The sequence below is a fragment of the Electrona antarctica genome, assembly GCF_951216825.1.
Source record: "Electrona antarctica genome assembly, chromosome: 22".
NCBI classification, from domain to species: Eukaryota; Metazoa; Chordata; class Actinopteri; order Myctophiformes; family Myctophidae; genus Electrona; species Electrona antarctica.
The window spans coordinates 37,506,670-37,525,948 of record NC_136805.1 but is presented as its reverse complement, the minus strand read 5'-3'; the positions used below and the strand labels follow the sequence as shown (position 1 = coordinate 37,525,948).

The following is a 19,279-nucleotide window of genomic DNA, read 5'->3' as shown; positions in this document are numbered from 1 at the left end:
TCTGTAGCCCTGAAAACACACATACACACCACAATGAATGAAGCAGTCCTTCTGTCTGTAGCCCTGAAAACACACATAAACACCACAATGAAGTAGTCCTTCTGTCTGTAGCCCTGAAAACACACATACACACCACAATGAATGAAGCAGTCCTTCTGTCTGTAGCCCTGAAAACACACATAAACACCACAATGAAGTAGTCCTTATGTCTGTAGCCCTGAAAACACACACAAACTCCACAATGAAGTATTTCTTCTGTCTGTAGCCCTGAGAACCAGCAAGACAAGCACACAAACAAACAACAACTCGTGGAAATGGAGACGTACTGAATTGAATTGATATAGTAGACTACGACGCAACAAAACCAAAGCCTAAACCGATTGTGCTTACGGTATAACCATTAACCACGCCCTAGGTCTGTGGCCAACGCGGACGTGCCTCTCACCTAAAGTATCACTTTTGACCGCATCGGAGGCGCTCGGTCTCAAGAGAACTATAGAGCCACGAGAGGCACCGCCGGCTACCGAGCGAGCTTTAAGCGAGTCGCCGTGCCAAACGTTTCTAAAGTTGAGCAGACTCAAGTTACGTTCGAGTTACGTCCCGATAGGCACAGAATCGTAAATCATGTTTTGGGGTGAGCGTTTGGCCCAACTGCCATGCTACTGGTGGCTATACTGGCCAATCACAGCACGTCCTTGCACAAGTGCACTGGCCAATCACAGCGGTGTAGGCTTTTGGGATGACACGGCTAAGACTAACTAACTGAAACTAACTAGACAAACAAAATAGAAAAAATAATTACCGGGTAAAATCATCCTCATTTTAGTTTTTCCATGCATTCTTATATCCTTTTTGTATGCTTTTGAGCTTTCCTCAATCCTCATAAAACACGAAAAACTAAAACTAAATACAAACTAAATTAAAACTAGTACATATCTAAAACTATATATGCATTCATTAAACTAACTAAAACTAGACCGAAAGGAAACACACAAAAAAAAGAAAGAAAATCTAATCGAATGAAACAAATAATATTTCTAAAGTATTAAACCGAGCTGGGTATTTATAGACACTTTAAGACAGTACATATTGAAGTGCTTACATCTATGAACGAGGCGTTGACGTAATCTGTGAACTCCTGTCCTCGTCTCATGGACAGAATAACTCTGTTGAAGTCGTCTGGAACACAAGGTGGGACAGGAAAACCCATCAGAACCATTCAGAAACAGAGCAAGTGGACCACAACTATTCACACAAAGTATCACATGCCTTTCAACCTTTTGCACAAGGTCCATTGTATATTTGGCACCTGAGCCACAGACACACCATAGGGTCTATTTGGTTACTGGGGACCACCTGGAACCTCCTCGAGGAACACTGGTGGTCCCCGGACCACTGTTTGAGAACCACTGAGATACAGTGCACAAAGATTTCCCAAATCTATCTACTTATATACAGCACACACACATATACACACACACACTTTCAACCTGGCATTCCAATTTTGGGCGTGCAAAAATATTATTGTCAGGCCAGAGGCTGTAGCTATTTGGGATCCTTGGCATGGACACATTTGGGTCTACATTGTAAGCTAGTGAAAACATCAGAGCTGCTCAATGCTTCAAGGATCATGGGATAGGCTAAGATCTCTCTCTCTCTCTCTCTCTCTCTCTCTCTCTCTCTCTCTCTCTCTCTCTCTCTCTCTCTCTGTGTAGGTGGTTCTAAATGTTTATGGGAAACCCAATATTATCTGTAGGTTGACATTAGTCATGAGGCACGGGCGTACAATAGGTTCTATTCAGTGTGGTTCCCTCTTGTTGCTTACATCGTTGGTTCTCACACCTTTTCTTGTCAAAGCCCACCACCAAATTAACATGTATTTGGCCACAGTCCCCCTTCTGAAAATATATTGTGCCAGGTACCCCATACATACAAGATGACTGGCTACTGTAGTTCCTAGGTACAGTACAGTATACTATAGGGTTAAAGTAAACGCATTTAGACATAAGTTCGATTCTACAAATGTCTTCTAAATCATGTTTCTGTGTCAGTGGTTCTTAAACAATTTCATCTCAAGGACCCCCAGAATTATCTGTATTTGGCCACCGTCCCCCATCTGAAAATATGTTGTTCCAGGAGACCTCCCAGAAGCAAAGATTTGAGTTAAAAAACGTTCGCTCTGAAAGAATTATAATCAAACATGTATGCCCATTTTCACGATTTTTTAAAAATTGCAGAACTACAAGCTCGTAGCGCGGCACTCGGTGCCGCGATGTGAGCTTGTAGATCTGCTATTTTTCAACAGCTAAAGTATAACGTAATGCTTAAAACACCAAAAGGGGTTCCCATCCTGAATGTGGTAAACTGATTTTGATGCTGTATTAACACAATATGTCTGAGGGTCCCTTGGAACATCCCCGAGGGCCCCTGGGAGTCCCCCCAGACCTCACTTTGAGGACCACTGGCTTACATGGAATGATCTGCAGAACTCTGTTCTTCTTCATGTTGGCAGGAAGGTTCCCCGTTCGCATGTTCTCCTTCATGATTCGCATGTTTGTCAGTTTCTGAGGAGGAATGGAGCCAGCAATGTTCATTTTATAGACATACAAATTACATACAAAAATACAAAAGACATACAAATTACCTTGTAAGAAGGATTACAAAACTTTGTTTGTGCCAACTGCTGTGGACATTTTAAATAAAAAAATGTTTAAATAGTTCACCTAATCCCCACTGTTCATGATCACTGTTGCTGTGTTAATGTGAATGCATTTTATATAGTATTTTAAGTTTTATTGTTGTAACTGACTGCCGGTGTGCCAAAGACGAATTTCCATTTTATGTAAATGTAATGGACAATAAAGTTTTCTTTATCTTTATCTTCTTTGTTTTCATAAAATGTACATAACTACCGGTATATGCCTTTGCCATTGTCTGCAACCAAGCATTATTCATGGGGTACGTGAATATCCAATTTATCCGATACTAAACACGTAAATGTTACAAATCTGAAATGTATCGAACATGAACTGACTGACACGAATAAATCATATCGGCACTGTGGGTCAGAAACCAGCGTGTTCTCTCTCACACACACACACACACACACACACACACACACACACACACACACACACACACACACACACACACACACACACACACACACACACACACACACACACACACACACACACACACACACACACACACACACACACACACACACACACACACACACACACACACACACACACCTTAAACTCCTCCTCCAGCCCCACCCTGTCAAAGGGGGCCGAGGTGTTGTGCAGCTTGTGCAGGTGTCCCTCCAGAGAGGACACGTCCAGCTCCGTGTCTCCATAGAGGTAGTATTCTAGCAGGGCCTGGTAGATGAACGAGTACTGGCTCTGCATGACGGGGTAGAGGGAGGGAGGGAGGGAGGCAGGGAGGGAGGGAGGGGGGACCGTGAATGTCATGTAACTATTATCCCATTTAGGCCATTTAGATATCTTCTAAATCCTGACAGTTTTCTGAAAAACCCCATGTTTCTATATGTCAGTGGTGCTCAAACTGTTTCATGTCAAGGACCCCCAGAATTATCTGTATTTGGCTGCCGGACCCCAATCTGAAAATAATGTTGTTCCAGGGCCCCACCCCAGCAGCAAAGATTAGAGTTAAAAACGTTCGCTCTGAAAGACAATATATCCAAATGCCACATTTTCACAATTTTTCAAAAATAGCAGATCTACAAGCTCGTAGCGCTATGAGCAGATCTACAAGCGCTATGAGCTTGCAGATCTGCTATTTTTCAATAGCCTAGGAATAACATAATGCTTTAAAAACACCAAAAGGGGATATCCCTCAAAACGACTGACTATAACATGAAACAGGAGGCATGCTGCTATATGCAAGTGTTATCTGTGCTATGTCCACAGATTGTGTAGCAGCACGCGGCCTAGCTGTGGTCCATGTTCCAAGTCATAAATGTCTATTGTTGTATGACATAATTTAACTGTCCACATAGGAACTGCAACGTGAGCAACTCAAAGTGGATGTGGTTGCATCTGCAGTCTGTCTAATCCAGCCGATTGTCCAAATAAAGTGGACGTGGGAGGTGATGTTATTTCATTGCCTTCATTGTTACATATGGCTGTACTAGGAGTTGAGGCGCAACATTGTCAGTGGAATATTGGAAACACACCCACACCAGGAATGCTAGCTCACAATACTTGGGAATCTCAGAGGACAGATGGGATAGTTCATTAGCACCTGCATGGCACTTGGAGAAAACTGAGCTGGGTCGTCACAACACCAGCCAAGTACGACAGACTAGGACTTAATAAAGATCTAATTTAGTATCCGATAGCAGCGTCCGTGACCCGTTTACGAGCTTGAAGGTCGGCTATTTATTTTGTCACGCAACGCTGTCAGATGACAGAGCATAAATTACAATTAGGCATTTGCCAAACGGAACAGAAGTACACTGACGGCGTGTCTGAGAAACGACAGGAAAGCGGAGTTAACTTGGCTCCGACGCCACGACTCACATCTGTCTGGATGAGCTGCGAGCGCTGCTCGCGGATCTTGGAGACGAAGCCAAACACATCGATCTTCTGCTCGGCATGCATCATGTCTATCATGGCGTCGATGACAATGAAGGTGCCTGTCCTTCCCACGCCAGCACTGCGGAGAAGAGAGAGACACAGAACAGACCGGAGAGTGCCATTAAAGCATAAACACCAATAAATCTGAATATTATGAACACTTGCAAATGTTATGCCGAGGAGGAGGAGGAGGACTCGCGAGAGACGGACATCTGAAGTGCATTAGCAAATGTCATGACTAAATCACTCACAACGTCTACACGTCCGTATCCACAGGAACAAAAAGTGGTTTTCGAAAAACTGAAGTAAAAAAAAAAAAACCCACATCAGTCGAGGGGGAAACCCAACGGAACATGTGAGAAGAGTCGGAAATAATATGCAGTACAAACCACTGGAATTCATGCATTAACCCATTTTGGGTGGGAACCCCTTTTGGTGTTTTAAGCATTACGTTATACTTTAGCTATTGAAAAATAGCAGATCTACAAGCTCATAGCGCGCCACCGAGTGGCACGCTACGAGCTTGTAGGTCTGCTATTTTTGAAAAATGCGGCACAAATCTTTGAAAATTGAACATATATTCTTTCAGAAGACTTTTTTTTTTATTTCGACGTCAGGCCTAAATTAGCCTGGAACTCACCTATGCTTTTTATGGCATAGGCAGCTCCCGGCAGGATCCGCCGGGAGAAACTATGCGCAGCTGCGCGACATGAGACTAATTACTTAGAGCGACACAGAGAGAGAGGAGTGTGTGTGTGTACATGTGTGCGTGTGTGTCAATTTAACAAAGGTGCAGACGATCAGAAATCAGCAGAGAGTGAGAGATGTTTGCGCTACTCTATGCCGAATTGAAGTGGACTCGGACCCAGACTTTTTTTTTTCTCCCTGGAAAAAAAACTTCCGAGGCTAGGCCTAAATGGGTTAAACATAGGTCAGTGAACAATACGGCACTGGCTTGTTATTCACTCCACCGATGCTCTGTAGCCGTGTGAATCTTGTTGTTACTATCCGTGGCACAACGGAATTATTCAAAATCTAAATTAAACAGAAAAACTATTTTTGGACGCTCCTCAAATGGCATAGGCTGCATTTTGAGTGGCCAAAACACATGTGGAAGTTTACTTCAACCCATTAAAGGGACACTTCACCCTTTTTGCAAAAACAATATATGTTAATGACGTTTAGAAGATTTAGAACACTTTCTTTGTGTGTGTACTGTAATATGTGGTTTTAGATATTTTAGATTTTAGCAGTGAGCCCTACAATTCCCATAATGCTTTGGTGCACTAGGGCTGTCTTACTCAAGGACTATCTAAAGAGGACGAGAAGCGAAGACCGTACGGTGGACGCCATGTTGCTCCATGGAAGGAAAGAAACATGCGCAGTTGAGACCAGGAAGTTGTACATGCCCAAATGTGTGCATGTACAACTTCCTGGTCTCAACTGCGCATGTTTCTTGTGCCCAGTGTCTCTGGTGTCGATGACATCAGAGACACTGGGCTCACTGCTAAAATCTAAAATATCTAAAACCACATATTACACACATAAAGACCCCCAGGAAAGTGTTCTAAATCTTCTAAACGTCATTAACATATGCAAAAAGGGTAAAGTTTCCCTTTAAGACCTGAGGCCTATTCTACAAACCTCCTTATGTCCAAAACTGTTACTCTTCAGGATTCAAATTCAAAAGCAACACAAGTAGCAGATCTACAAGCTAAAAAAAACGTTGAGCTTGCGGATCTGCTACTTTTGATGTTCTTGTGTGACACTGCAGTTAGTGTAGTATGATAAAGTAGTTCATTCATTTGGGGTTTTAGGCATTCCTTTACGAAAAAACACCAAAAAGGTTAGAATAATATGGTGATAAGGGGTTTCTGGACGACAGCAATGAGTATTCTGAAAAACCCATGTTGTTATACATCAGTGGTTTTCAACCAGTGGTCCGGGGACAACCAGTGGTCCTTGAGGGGGGTTCCAGGTGGTCCCCAACTAAATGAATGAGTTGGTAACCATATGGACCCTTTTAGATCTTTAACCCTTGAGAGTGCAAGATGAAACCAAATGAACCCGTTTCATTTCACAATCTCAAGAGGTAAATTATTAAATTTACCTCTTTAAACATCTGCATTACTTAATTTACAAGAAATCTACACAATTAGAGAAAGTAGAAGAATTGTTATGTTTTGATCGCCTGTCATCTCTCCTATGGTACCACATCAATACAGCATGGAATTGTGGATAAAATCGTATCCAACGAGGGTCTGAGAGGCTAAATCTCATCAAATGGTGGTCCGTGGCTCAAATGCTGCAAAAATGAACACTTTCACACGGACACTGTTGGAAGCACTTTTCATTGGTTTTGGTAATATGAATGATGGCTATATACCTGCAGTGGACCACGATGGGACCAGCGAAGGGCGGGTTGACAGACTTGACCTTCTTGAGGAACTTCAGCATGCCGATGGGGGAGAAGGGCACTCCAAAGTCAGGCCAGCTGGTGAAGTGAAGCTGGGTGACCAGCCTGGCTGTCTTGGACGCGGCATCGCTAGCCTGCTACACAGACGAACGTGAGCGCATGTGTTAATATTCTATGCTACAGTAGGCCTATGTTGATTAATTGAATACATAGGACCCCAATGGAAACAAGTCCCCATGACATTGTTGTGTGTTGTCCTTTCAGCCTAAATGTCTCACTGTACCGTGTGCCGCTTTCATTTCTGACTAATTAAGTATCCAATCAATCAATCAAAAAAATATTGTGACACAAACTCACATTTTGTATGCAGAACTTGCGTATGGTGTAGTCTACCAGGATGGTGAAGTCTTCCACGGCCACCCTGACATTCCCGTAGGTCCAACAGCCCTGGTCGGGCCAGTACTGGTAACACTTGTCCTGTGGAGACAGAGACACAGCAAGACTCAAACACCCTGCTCTCAGTCAAATGGATTGGAGTTGCAACAGTACTTTTTAGAGGGGCGCTATAGGGCATTCACTTCTAGTCATTTTTACTAGTTGACTAGTTGCCTAGTTTACTAGTCGACTAGTTGTTTAACTACCTATTATGTAAAACATAAAATATTTTTTTTTTTTTGGAAATAAATATTTGTACATTGAAAAACTGTGTACATGGTGACTATAACTATAATCTACCTGATCTTGAGGCCTACAAAATCGGGGAAAAAATAAACTTTTATTTTTATTTTTTTCTTATCAACTAGTCAACTAGTACCAACAAGGTCAACTAGTGGATTTACTAGTCGACTAGTAAACTAGTCGACTAGTTGCTTAATGCCCTAGGGCGCTATAGCGCCTGCTCCAATGCATGGCTTTACAAAATTACGTCATAGACCAGCCGAGACTATGGACCTTTAATGTTTGTTTAGAGCATACATTCTAAATGTCACGTCCCTGCCAAAGTCTATGGACTTTAATGTTTGTTTGGGGTCAATTATGATTTGTGCCCAGCCAAGTCTATAGACTGGTTTAGGGTAAATAATCTTGCTGATATAAAAACATCTTGTAATACATTTATTACATTTCTCATGGACGTGAGAACATCAACATGGCCACAAAAATCTGGGCGTGTGATTCTATGTCCAGCTTTGAGGATGTGTGTAAAGACAAACATTGTCCTAACACAAACATTAACAATTTTTTCCCCAGGTACGTATATATACGGACGTCGACGTATACTCCGTCTATATAATGGTTGAGGCCTACGGAAGCTTTTAACATCGGTCCGGTTCCCATAGCAACGCCCCACCCATTCCAACTATGGGATTGCAAATATAATCATAGTGCAAACCAGTTGAAAGGAGGATTTTCAAACTTCCATAAGTCCGACTCCAGGATCGCTGTCCTTGGTGGGTTTTCTGCCATCCACATTTCGGTAAACAGTGTGTGCTTGTTCCAATGTGTGCCGTGTGTATGTAGCGAGTGTGTGTGTGTGTGTGTGTGTGTGTGTGTGTGTGTGTGTGTGTGTGTGTGTTTGGAGGGGGGGGGGCCGTCTTTTAAAGTGAACGCGTATGCTGGCACTGGGAACTGGGGTTTATGCTAACAGCTAGCGGTAGAGATAGTTAAATGCCATTGATAATGAATGGTCAGTTTTACAGTACGTCATTGTCTCAACACAAACATTAAATGCCATTTATAATGAATGGTCAGTTTTACAGTACGTCATTGTCTCAACACAAACATTAAATGCCATTGACAATGAATGGCCAGCTTTGAGTGTTTGTGTAAACACAACATAAAAACACCAGCATTGAAGACGTAGGTGAGGTGGTCACAAATTATAATTGGCCGGAATGAGATCGATGTATGACGATAAGAGCAACCCTCACTTCACGCGGGTGTGATGTTTTTTCCCCCTTCAACTCTTTAACCCATTTTGGACTGAGGGCTTCTAAATCCTAACATTTTTCTGAAAAAGCCTATGTTTCTATGTCAGTGGTGGTCAACCTTTTTCATGTCAAGGACCCCCAGAATTATCTCTATTGGGCCACGGACCCCCATCTCAAAATATGTAGTTCCAGGGACCCCCCAGAAGCAAGTATTTTAGTTAAAAATGTTCGCTCTGAAATATATATTCAAGGATTTGCAACACATTTTAACGATTTCTCAAAAATAGCAGACCTACAAGCTCGTAGCGCGGCACTCGGTGCCGCGCTACGAGCTTGTAGATCTGCTATTTTTCAATAGCTACATTATAACATAATGTTTAAAACACCAAAAGGGGTTAAGTATAACAGATCGGCGCCCGAGGCCATGCATGTCAGGAACGAAGCAAGTAGAAATACATCCGTCATCGTCCATGTTATGATGACTGATGTACAGTCATCATCATGATGTACGTTATGATGATGTCCTCTCGCTCCTACTTCCCCCATACCGTTAACGTCTGTTCTCACACGTTCCCTTGAATTTGATCAAGAGGCCTTCCTTCTTCTCCATCCCATCACATTCCTCCATATTATGGCTTTTGACCACATTGTATTCCTTTGCACTTTTTTAGACAAAAATAGCAGATCTACAAGCTCACAACGCGTCGCGCGCTGCGACGCGTTGAGAGCTTGCAGATCAGCTATTTTCGGGGCGCAACCCAGCAATTTTTAGCTAGTGGAGATGCGGAGTACGACTGTACGACCTGGAAATGTGTTCCACGCAAAATGCCGCGTTCAAGTTCAGGAGACTTCGGGAAAAAAAGGAATTCTCCTGAATGCTGCATTTTGCATTTCTTTCACCATAGCAAATGCTGCATTCGTGGTCTGGAGAGGGCAGTTGTTTTACAGACGGGTAAAAGGGCAGGGGCTGAAGCCCCCTTTGATGTCTATGTGTGCACGGCCCTGTTCCTTTGACATTAGCTTTGCCAACTGTTTGACTGCCAGCCGGATGCACGGGGTCTTTTCATTTTGAAGACCCGCAAATGAACCGGAAGCACCAATAAATCGTAACTTTAACGGCCAAGCTACACCTCCCAAATGTATGCATGAATGAACCATTGTGAAGCACTTTGAGCACTTCGAAAAGCGTAATAATCAACATCAATACAATCATCAATGCCAATATGCTATAAGAGAATACAAACAGCGACCACAGCAAGTCCTTAATCAGGAAATGTGCCAAAAGGATACTAACAGGAATTGCACATGTGAAATCGATATATGATTTCACAGTTCCACATGGGAGACACAACCTCATTAGACGTTTTAGTCCTTGCTTTCGTGGGTTTGCCGTTATCATTTCTTTTCCGTTGTTGGATGCCATTTCCCATCGGACGTTGTGCGGGAGTTCCGACTGGTCAATTTACAATTTACAATTTAGGCATTTAGCAGACGCTCTTAATCCAGAGCGACTTACATTAAGCAAGAACAAAAAGCATGGGAATACATCACATATGTAAAATGCATTTATCGCGAAACATGCGTAAGCTAAGAACGTGACTAGAACATATCTATATAATGACACTATACATATAAACTATAACTAGAACATATCTATATAATGACACTATACATATAAACTATACATATATGCTATACTATGCTGTACCTATATACTATGAAGTGCTATGACTACATACAATGCACTTATTGTGCTGTCTACATGACATGCTATAAGTCTGTTTCAAATGCTATATAAGTCTAAGAAGTGCTGTCTAAGGGGGGTAGGGTAAGTGCTATGGGCCATGATGGAGTCTGAAAAGGTGGGTTTTCAGACTACGGCGGAAGATCGGGAGTGGTCCAAACCAAAGTGAAGAACTGCCACTTTGCACAAAGCCTTCAGACCGGGACTGAAGTGCAGGTCACAGGAGTATCCGTGTCCTCCGAAGAGGACCATGCGATCTCCCACCATGCAGCAGCGAATTGAACCCGCTGCGCTTAAAGGCACGTTGAGAACCTTCGACAGGCTTTTCCCCTTGGGCTCAATCTTCTTCCAGGAGAAGGTCTCTGGATTGAATTTCCACACATCATTGAACGTCTCGATACGGTTTCTGCCACCAACTATGTACAGCTCTCCATTGTAGGCAAGCGCCGAATGATTGTAGCGTCCTTCTGGAAGCTGTACAGAAGGCGCGCTACTCAGCCATAAATCGGTCTCCGTATCAAACACTGCGACGTCGCCGTGGTCGTCCAACTTTTTGGCGCCTCCAAAGACAAACATCTTTGTCCCGATAATGGTGGCAGAGTGAGATTCTGAAGCAGGTGGTGGAGTGCCTCCGGTACTAACTAAAGACCAGACCATTGTGGTGGTGTCCAACTTGGAGATGTCATCACAGAATTCAGTCAACACCCGGTTCCTCCACTTTAATCCTCCGAAGACGTACATGACCTTCCCCAGGACACAGGCCGAGTGGTTGTACCTCGCCTCTGGGACGGTGCCCGACACCGCGGGCCGGAACCAGCGGTGGGCGACGACGTCGAACGCATAAAGCACATTGCAGTAACACCCCGTTTTATGACCGCCACCACCCCAGATGTAGGTCGTATCTTGTATCGGCACGGCCGTGTGGCCGCGGCGCATGGGGGGAACCTCCAGGGGGCGCTGCTCTCCTCTTTCGGGTGTCATCCAGCGCAAAGACGCCACGTCGAAGACGGAGACGCCCATCCGATCGCCGTCGTTCACATCGTCACACCCTCCAAAGGAGTACACTTTGACGCCCACCGCCACACATGCATAATCATGGTCTCGGTCTAGTGTGTCCGCCTGATGCATGAAGCAGCAACACAGAACAATAATTAAGAAATAACACTGGAATTGGATACCACATATTTCCAATGAATAGAATATTGTCAACGGGACACACAGCAACACACACAGTGTGAACACCTCCAGGATTGCCACTCTGACGTCGTCGCTGAGAGAGCGTTGTGGACTTAGCCACGCCAGCATCTTCATTGCTTGTGTATCCGTGCGAGTAGTGATGAACAAATTGGAGTCTCTCTTCCTTCTCTGTTTCAAATCTCTATTGCTGGTTGCCTATAGGTTAGAACCCGCCACAGTGGTGTCCAACTAGAACTTAAACCAAGATGCTTCGCCTTCTGCCCTTAACCTTGAGCAGACCTCCATTATATATTATCTCACGATGACTGAGCCAATAAGATCTATCCATATATGGGTTCTACCAGCTCAGTGGCCTTGTGGTTAGAGTGTCTGCCCTGAGACTGGGAGGTCGGGGTTCAATCCCCGGCCGGGTCATACCAAAGACTCTAAAAGTGGGACCCAGTGCCTCCCTGCTTGACAAGTCCCTGCGACATACTAGCGTCATGTCCAGGGGGTGTACTTGTACATCAAGCTGCCTCACGCTACAGAAACAGGAGATAGGCTCCTGCCCTATGGGCCTCATGGCTCGGCAAGGCTACTTACTACTATATATGGGTTCTACCACATCGATCTGATCAACCCAGACCAAATATAGTGATTGTCATACTAGACATATCATATGCCATATAACCCAACGTGCTAGTCGGATATGTCACATAGTCCGACGAATATCCCCATATATGGAGACTTAGATATCCACCAAACACTCTCTCGGATCCGATAATATGAATGGAAGTGAGAGTCTTCGTTACAGCCGGCTCTAAATTGCTCTGAACAAAACATAAAAGTCCATGACCACTTCACACAAGTGAAGTGATGATTTTTCCATCTACACAAAATCTCTTTGCCGAAAAAAGCAGATCTATACAAGCTCAAAACGGGTTGTGGATCTGCTTTGTTTTGATCACGTGACATCATCAGGGATGGAGATCATCAATATTAATATGGGAATGCCCATATACAGTATGGAGATCCCTGATGTCAATCAATCAATAATGGCCAGCAACACTACAACTGACCTCAAACCCTTAGATCTCCATATATGGAGCTGACCTGTTCTTAATTAAGGCCAAGCCCTACCTGGGCCCTCATCAAACCCTGTAGTGTATACTCAAGACACTGCCCCCGCTGCCACCCTTAGATCTCCATATATGGAGCTGACCTGTTCTGAAATTCTGAAATGTTGATCTGACCTCATCAAACCCTGTATACTCAGGACACGCTCCATATATGCTCCATATATGGCCAGTACAGAATTCATTCCATATGTTGATGACCCCCCCCCCATGCCAAAGCGCCAGCGCTTGCCCAGCAGTCTGCTGTCACCCAGGCGGTTGCGTGCATGCGACTTCAGGCGTCTTACTGGTATACAGCTTGGGCATATCAACGGCACATAGAAAAATCACACCCGTGTGAACTGAGTGGTGCAAGGTCTTATATAGCCTGATCAGCTGTGGTCACTGACGTAATGTCTCATTCCGGCCAATCACAATGCACCATGCTCATTTTTTGGTACGAACAGACACGTAGACTAATGAAATCACACCCGTGTGAACTGGGTGACCATAGCAACCATGCTAAAAAAAATTGGTACGGACAGACACGTAAACTAACAAAGCCAGTTGTAGGAGTGGTTTACACCTCTCAAAAAAGCAACGCATCGAAATCTCGTCCTTCTCGCTCCTAGAAATCAAAAGGACCGTTTTCCTCACGGGAGACCTAGGAAATTGATTCAGAGGCTTGACTTTAACCAAAACGGAATCACACATGTGTTAAATTGCAGGTTTTCATCTTCACAGCTCCCGTGGAGAGAGCGAGGGGCGGCGATGAAACCCCCTTGGGAGAGTGTGGCGGTTATGAGGTAGTCTCACAGGGGGGGCTTTATTACCCCATTACGAGGCCATCGATTTCAACCTGTGCACACTCTGATTTTAATCTCCTCCACTATTCTCCTCGTATTGATCCGTCTCTCTCTCTCTCTCTGTCTCTCTTTTCTGCCGCCGCTCCTCTGAAGCCGGGCGGGCTGCCTGGGTCTGGTAACAAGTGGAGCAACAGTCTTGTAAGACAAACCGATTTAATAAGAGAAGGTCGGAGGGGGTCAATTGTTTAATCTGAACTCTATTCCACAGTCTGTTAGACAGGGACAGCCCATTTCATGGTCTATTAAACAGGAAAGGTCTATTCCACAGTCAATTAAACAGGAAAAGTCTGTTACACGGTCTATTAATTAAAAAGGAAAAGTCTATTCCACTCAGTCTATTGAACAGGAAAACTCTGTCTATTGACTAATTAAAACCTACACAAACTGAAATGCTCTATCTAGCATTTCCCAGCGCGCCAATTCTTTTTCCCGAAAGTAACAGATCTGCTACAGAAACTTCTGCCAAATGTGCAACCGCCAGAATAGAAAAGATATAGGATTGAAGTGGTTAAAAAAGGGCAAAAGTTTATCCAAGGTCCCAGAAAGACTTGAGATAGTGGTTAAAACAAGCCCAAATTGATTAAATCAATGAATTACCAGCTGCATTATTATTATCTGTGGGTCTGCTGCTGACGTTATGCCACTTTTTAGCTGCGCTCCGCTGTTATGCTCAAATTAGTGACCCTAAAGAATTCTGAGCCAACATGGCTGGAGACGAGGCAGCCAATCAGAACTGCTCGACTAGCCATGCCGTGCGGACGATGGGATGTTATGGGTTGTTGCCAGTGGTTGCCAACTGTTGTGACAGAAATAAGCTAAGCAGCCTCCAAAAACCAAACCAGGCAAGCAACTGCTGTGAATGAATCCACGTTAGGCTGGAAATATGCAGACTTGGCAACACTCAGAAGAAAGAAGAAACAAACACTCACTTCTTTCCTTTCTTTCAGGTTTGTCAGCATGACGACCGTTGCTACCTTCTGCTCCCACACCGTTCTCCAGAAGTCAGCAGCGGTCTCTTCTTTTGGGCCTGAGAGGAAGATAGACTCAAATTAACGTCCGTCCGTCCGTTCCAGAACACTGAGCATTATTCACACAACGCTGAATGACCCCGGTTCAGGTCCAGGTCAGACATCTGTGCTGAATGCCCCCCCCCCCCCCCCTGCTTTGCTGTCTCTTGCCCTACTGTGGATAAAGTATACACATGTTGTGCTTAGGTAAAAGTATCAATGCTGCAAGGTAGAAATCCCTCTGTTACAAGTAGTCTGGAAGTATGGAATTCCAAAAAAAAATCCAAAATACCGCATACCCTCTATTCTGTATAGCGGTGGTTCCCCAACTTTTTCATGTCAAGGACCCCCAAAATGACACCCATTAGCCAGCGGACCCCCATTTGAAAATATATGCCAAGGACCCCCTTAAGAGAAGATTTTTACGGCTCTAGCAGTGATTCTCAACCATTTTAATTTCAAGGACCCCCAGTTTTGACATGCATTAGGCTACGGTCCCTCATTTAATGGCATTTTCTATCTCTGAGAACGCAATTTATATTGTGAAATCAGTTAATTTAACTCTGAAATGGACCCTAACGGGTACATTTGGTTCCATTTGTACACTCTCAGAGTTACAGACCCATAAGGGTCCATTTGGTTCCAAACTATCATTTAGCTGTGGGGACCCCCTGGAACTCCCTCAAGGACCCCTGGGGGTCCCCCGGACCCCACTTTGAGAACCACTGCTGTATAGAGGGGCCAGTATTCCATACATCAAAGTGTCAAAGAGTCAAAGTGATATACGCTTCATGCCTTACCTTGTGCTGCTATAAATTTGTTGTTTTCCGTGTAACCCTAAAAAAAAGAGAGAAAACTTTCAAACGGCAGACCAAGACCATATGTTAAAAGGACAACATGTCTTTTTTTGATGGAACATTTTGAGAAGGGCCTTTTAACCCATTTTGGGCGGGAAGGGAACCCCTGTTGGTGTTAGCATTACGTTATGCTTTAGCTATTGAAAAATAGCAGATCTACAAGCTCATAGCGCGCCACCGAGTGGCGCGCTACGAACTTGTAGGTCTGCTATTTTTGAAAAATCAAAGAACGACTGACATAGAAACATAGCTGTCTTTTTTTGATGGAACATTTTGAGAAGGGCCTTTTAAGACAGCTTTATTCACCGTTATTAAATGGTAAATGGTGCATTTATATAGCGCCTTTATCCAAAGCGCTTTACAAAGATTGTGCATTACATTCACCCATTCACACACCGATGCCGGAGGAAACCATGCAAGGCACCAACCTGTACATCGGGAGCAATTAGGGGTTCAGACTCTTCAGAGTCTTGCTCAAGGACACTTCCACACTAACTCTGGGGGAGCCCACAGTACAGGGTTCGAACTGGGAACCTTGCGGTTCCCATCCGATCACTCTACCCCTGAGCCACCGCCGCCGCCCCACAGCGGAGCAATGACAATGATCTACCAAAGCAAGTGATTTCAGAGAGAGGAACTCACATCGATGTAAGACGCGTTCACATAGTCCGAGCAGGGGTTTCCATCCAGCTGAGTCAGCACCACTCTGGAATGGTCATCTGTTGGACCAAACAAACACACATCAGGGTTCCCACCCACCAGTGTTCGTCGACTACCTATTCATAGTCCAGCTTTCGGTGAAGAGGTGACCACCGAAACGGTGGTTAGTAAAAACAGAAAGATGTGTTGTGTGAGCGTTGACCACTGCGGCGTGATCATGTCATGTCATGAAAACTATGACAGATTAGACTATAAATAGGCCTTCAAACTATGACGAAAAATGTTCGTCGACTACCTTTTTTCAATGACGAAAACTAAATATAAACAAAGTAAAAACTAAGCCATGATGAATAAGACTAAGACTATAGGCCTTTTGGCAATTCCGTCAACACATAACAACTAGACTATAATGTTAGGGAGGGACTGGAGAAGAGATCCAGTAGAACTAAAAGAAAAGTCATTTTATGGTTGCGCTAGGCCGGGTGTTGCGCTCTAAAAACAGCAGATCTACAAGCTCACAACGCGTCGCAGTGCGACATGTTGTGAGCTTGTAGATCGTCTATTTTCAGCATGCAACCAGCAAGTGTAAAATCAGGCATTATGACTCCACCAAGGCCCGCCGAAATACATTTTTGTCCGTTTTTTCTAATTTCAAAATGTTTCCAGGACTTTCACGACCGTGGGAACGCTGACGAATGGACAACTTTATGGCATTTTTTAGAGAGAGACGGAGAGAGACTGCTGACAGACGCACGCAGATGCCTCCATTAATTGTCATACAAGCATGAAGGATCCGACTACGAGTGTTGAAAACAACGGCTCTCCACAAAGCAAACCGTAAACATGTGTAATTGAAACTGGAGGAAGGAAATACAAAGCATGCGTTTGAAGTGAGGAAGTGGTGTTTTAGTGAGACGGAACATAGACGGAGGTGATCGACCGCGACGCCCTTGTTGTGATGATGTGCACGTGTGCACACATACAGGAAAAGCCATCTGCACGAGCACGGAATAAGGTTCCCGGTTTGATCCCCAGGACTGGCAGGAAAACTCCCTCGTCAAACACACCGAACGTCTGCGTATGAATGGGGCGTCCGGAAATTCAGGTTTGGGTTGATTTGCTGTTTGCTTATTGTGAGTAAATTGAATTGAAAATTGCTGGGATGTGTTTTGGTATGTCTCACTCCATATAAAAGGAAGCCTGCAGGCCAGGGGACGAGAGTACGCACACGTAACAGGCTGAGTGAGATCTGCCAGACAGGGAAGGCCCTTTGAAAGCAAGGGTATGAGCCTGTTACAGCTTCTCGTCCGTTTAGGTGTCTTTCTCGCCCGCCTAGTGGCGGAAAATAAAACTTCTGGGAACTGAGATTAGTTTAGGTGTTTTAGTAGTTTAGAAGTTTAGTTCGCGTTGTCTTCAAGTCTGTTTATGTATTACAACTGTTATTTTGGCCGGTCTTATTTTGCGACTTTGTCTTTGCCGAGGCTGCACTAGCTGTAACATACTGCTGTAGTCACTCTGCACTGCACTGGACTGCTGGCGGTGGAAAGGTGAATAAAAACCCCAAAAGTGCATTCTTGGACTTTCTTTTTGGAGCCTTGACTGTTCGGCCAACTATCACAGCATTGTTTGAAAGCCATTGTTTGACTTTTTGGAGCACATCGGTATATAGGCAATCATGCAGTCGAACGACGTGTCCCTATTTTCAACCACCTGTAAACACTTGCCTACTTGACATCTTGGCATTATATCAACGTTTAAAGAAACAGCCGATCCACGACAAAATAAAACTGTAGGTTCAACTGTGGTTGAATAAAATAAAGTTCAAACATGTGCATATATTTTTTAGATGCTTGTTCATTGTGTTATTACAGTTTAAAGTTCGGACTGTAAGAACTCACATGGCAGAATGTTGGGGTATCGGTTCTTGTCTTTGTTGTCGTCCTTGTTGGCCTCCTCACATGTTCCATGGGTGTAGCCTCCAGGCAAGGACTGTAACATACAGTAACAAACCCTGTTAGTGACTGTAGAGCTCTGATGATGATGATGACATTGTTTTTGAGTGGTGTAAACCACTCCTACAACTGGCTTTGTCAGACCACAGCTGATCATTCTATATAAGACCTTACACCACTCAGTTCACACGGGTGTGATTTTTTTAATATACTGGCTTTACATAACACCGGTGGTAACCAAGTACATTTACTAAACCCATTCTGACCTGAGATCAGATTCTAAAAATGTCTTCTACATCCTGACAGTTTTCTGAAAAAGCTATGTTTCTATGTCAGCCGTTCTTCGATTTTTCGAAAATAGCAGACCTACAAGCTCGTAGCGCGCCACTCGGTGGCACGCTATGAGCTTGTAGATCTGCTATTTTTCAATAGCTAAAGCATAACATAATGTACTAAACACCTAAAGTACTGTACTTAAGTACAATTGTGTTACTTTACTTGAGTATTTCCAATCTCCAAAACGTTTACTTCTACTCCACTACATCTCTCGGTTCCAAATATTGTACTTTTTTTACTCCACTACATGTATTTGAAAACTTTAGTTACTATAGTTACTTTGTAGATTTTGATTATTATTACAAAACGTACATTAAAGTGAGTTTTAACGTGAGTGTGATTTTTTTTTCATTTGCTGCTTTCTTTCGTTTTAGGGATTTTAGCTGTTTTTGACAGGGGGGCGGGCATTCGAGCACGGGGCTAAATATGTATTTCTTTACAAAATGTTATAGCGATTTATTTTTTTATTCTTTACTATAGTCCTACTAGACCCCAAGAAATTAAATTTGTCCACAAAAGATCACGGGATCTACTGAATGTGTCAAACTGACATATTGAGCCTATGACACACAGTGTGGCTTCCCCCCAGTATAGGCTACCATCACATTCAGTAGATCC

General features: G+C 43.8%; 1 protein-coding gene across 6 annotated transcripts in view; it reads right to left on the bottom strand.

Moving 5' to 3' along the window:
• LOC306914704 (receptor-type tyrosine-protein phosphatase epsilon-like) overlaps nucleotides 1-19,279 on the bottom strand; it is a 113,647-nt gene that overhangs the window by 9,595 nt on the left and 84,773 nt on the right. For 4 of the 6 annotated variants that reach the window (XM_079491870.1, XM_079491872.1, XM_079491874.1 and 1 more), the window contains 10 exons: nucleotides 18,272-18,362; nucleotides 16,356-16,432; nucleotides 15,657-15,693; nucleotides 14,779-14,876; nucleotides 7,378-7,497; nucleotides 6,991-7,157; nucleotides 4,548-4,683; nucleotides 3,258-3,407; nucleotides 2,471-2,564; nucleotides 1,103-1,179 (listed from right to left, as the gene is read on the bottom strand). In XM_079491870.1, coding sequence (XP_079347996.1) covers nucleotides 1,103-1,179; nucleotides 2,471-2,564; nucleotides 3,258-3,407; nucleotides 4,548-4,683; nucleotides 6,991-7,157; nucleotides 7,378-7,497; nucleotides 14,779-14,876; nucleotides 15,657-15,693; nucleotides 16,356-16,432; nucleotides 18,272-18,362 — 1,047 coding nt within the window. The remainder of the gene's footprint in view (nucleotides 1-1,102; nucleotides 1,180-2,470; nucleotides 2,565-3,257; nucleotides 3,408-4,547; nucleotides 4,684-6,990; nucleotides 7,158-7,377; nucleotides 7,498-14,778; nucleotides 14,877-15,656; nucleotides 15,694-16,355; nucleotides 16,433-18,271; nucleotides 18,363-19,279) is intronic. The other 2 variants (XM_079491871.1, XM_079491873.1) reach the window with 1 other exon arrangement.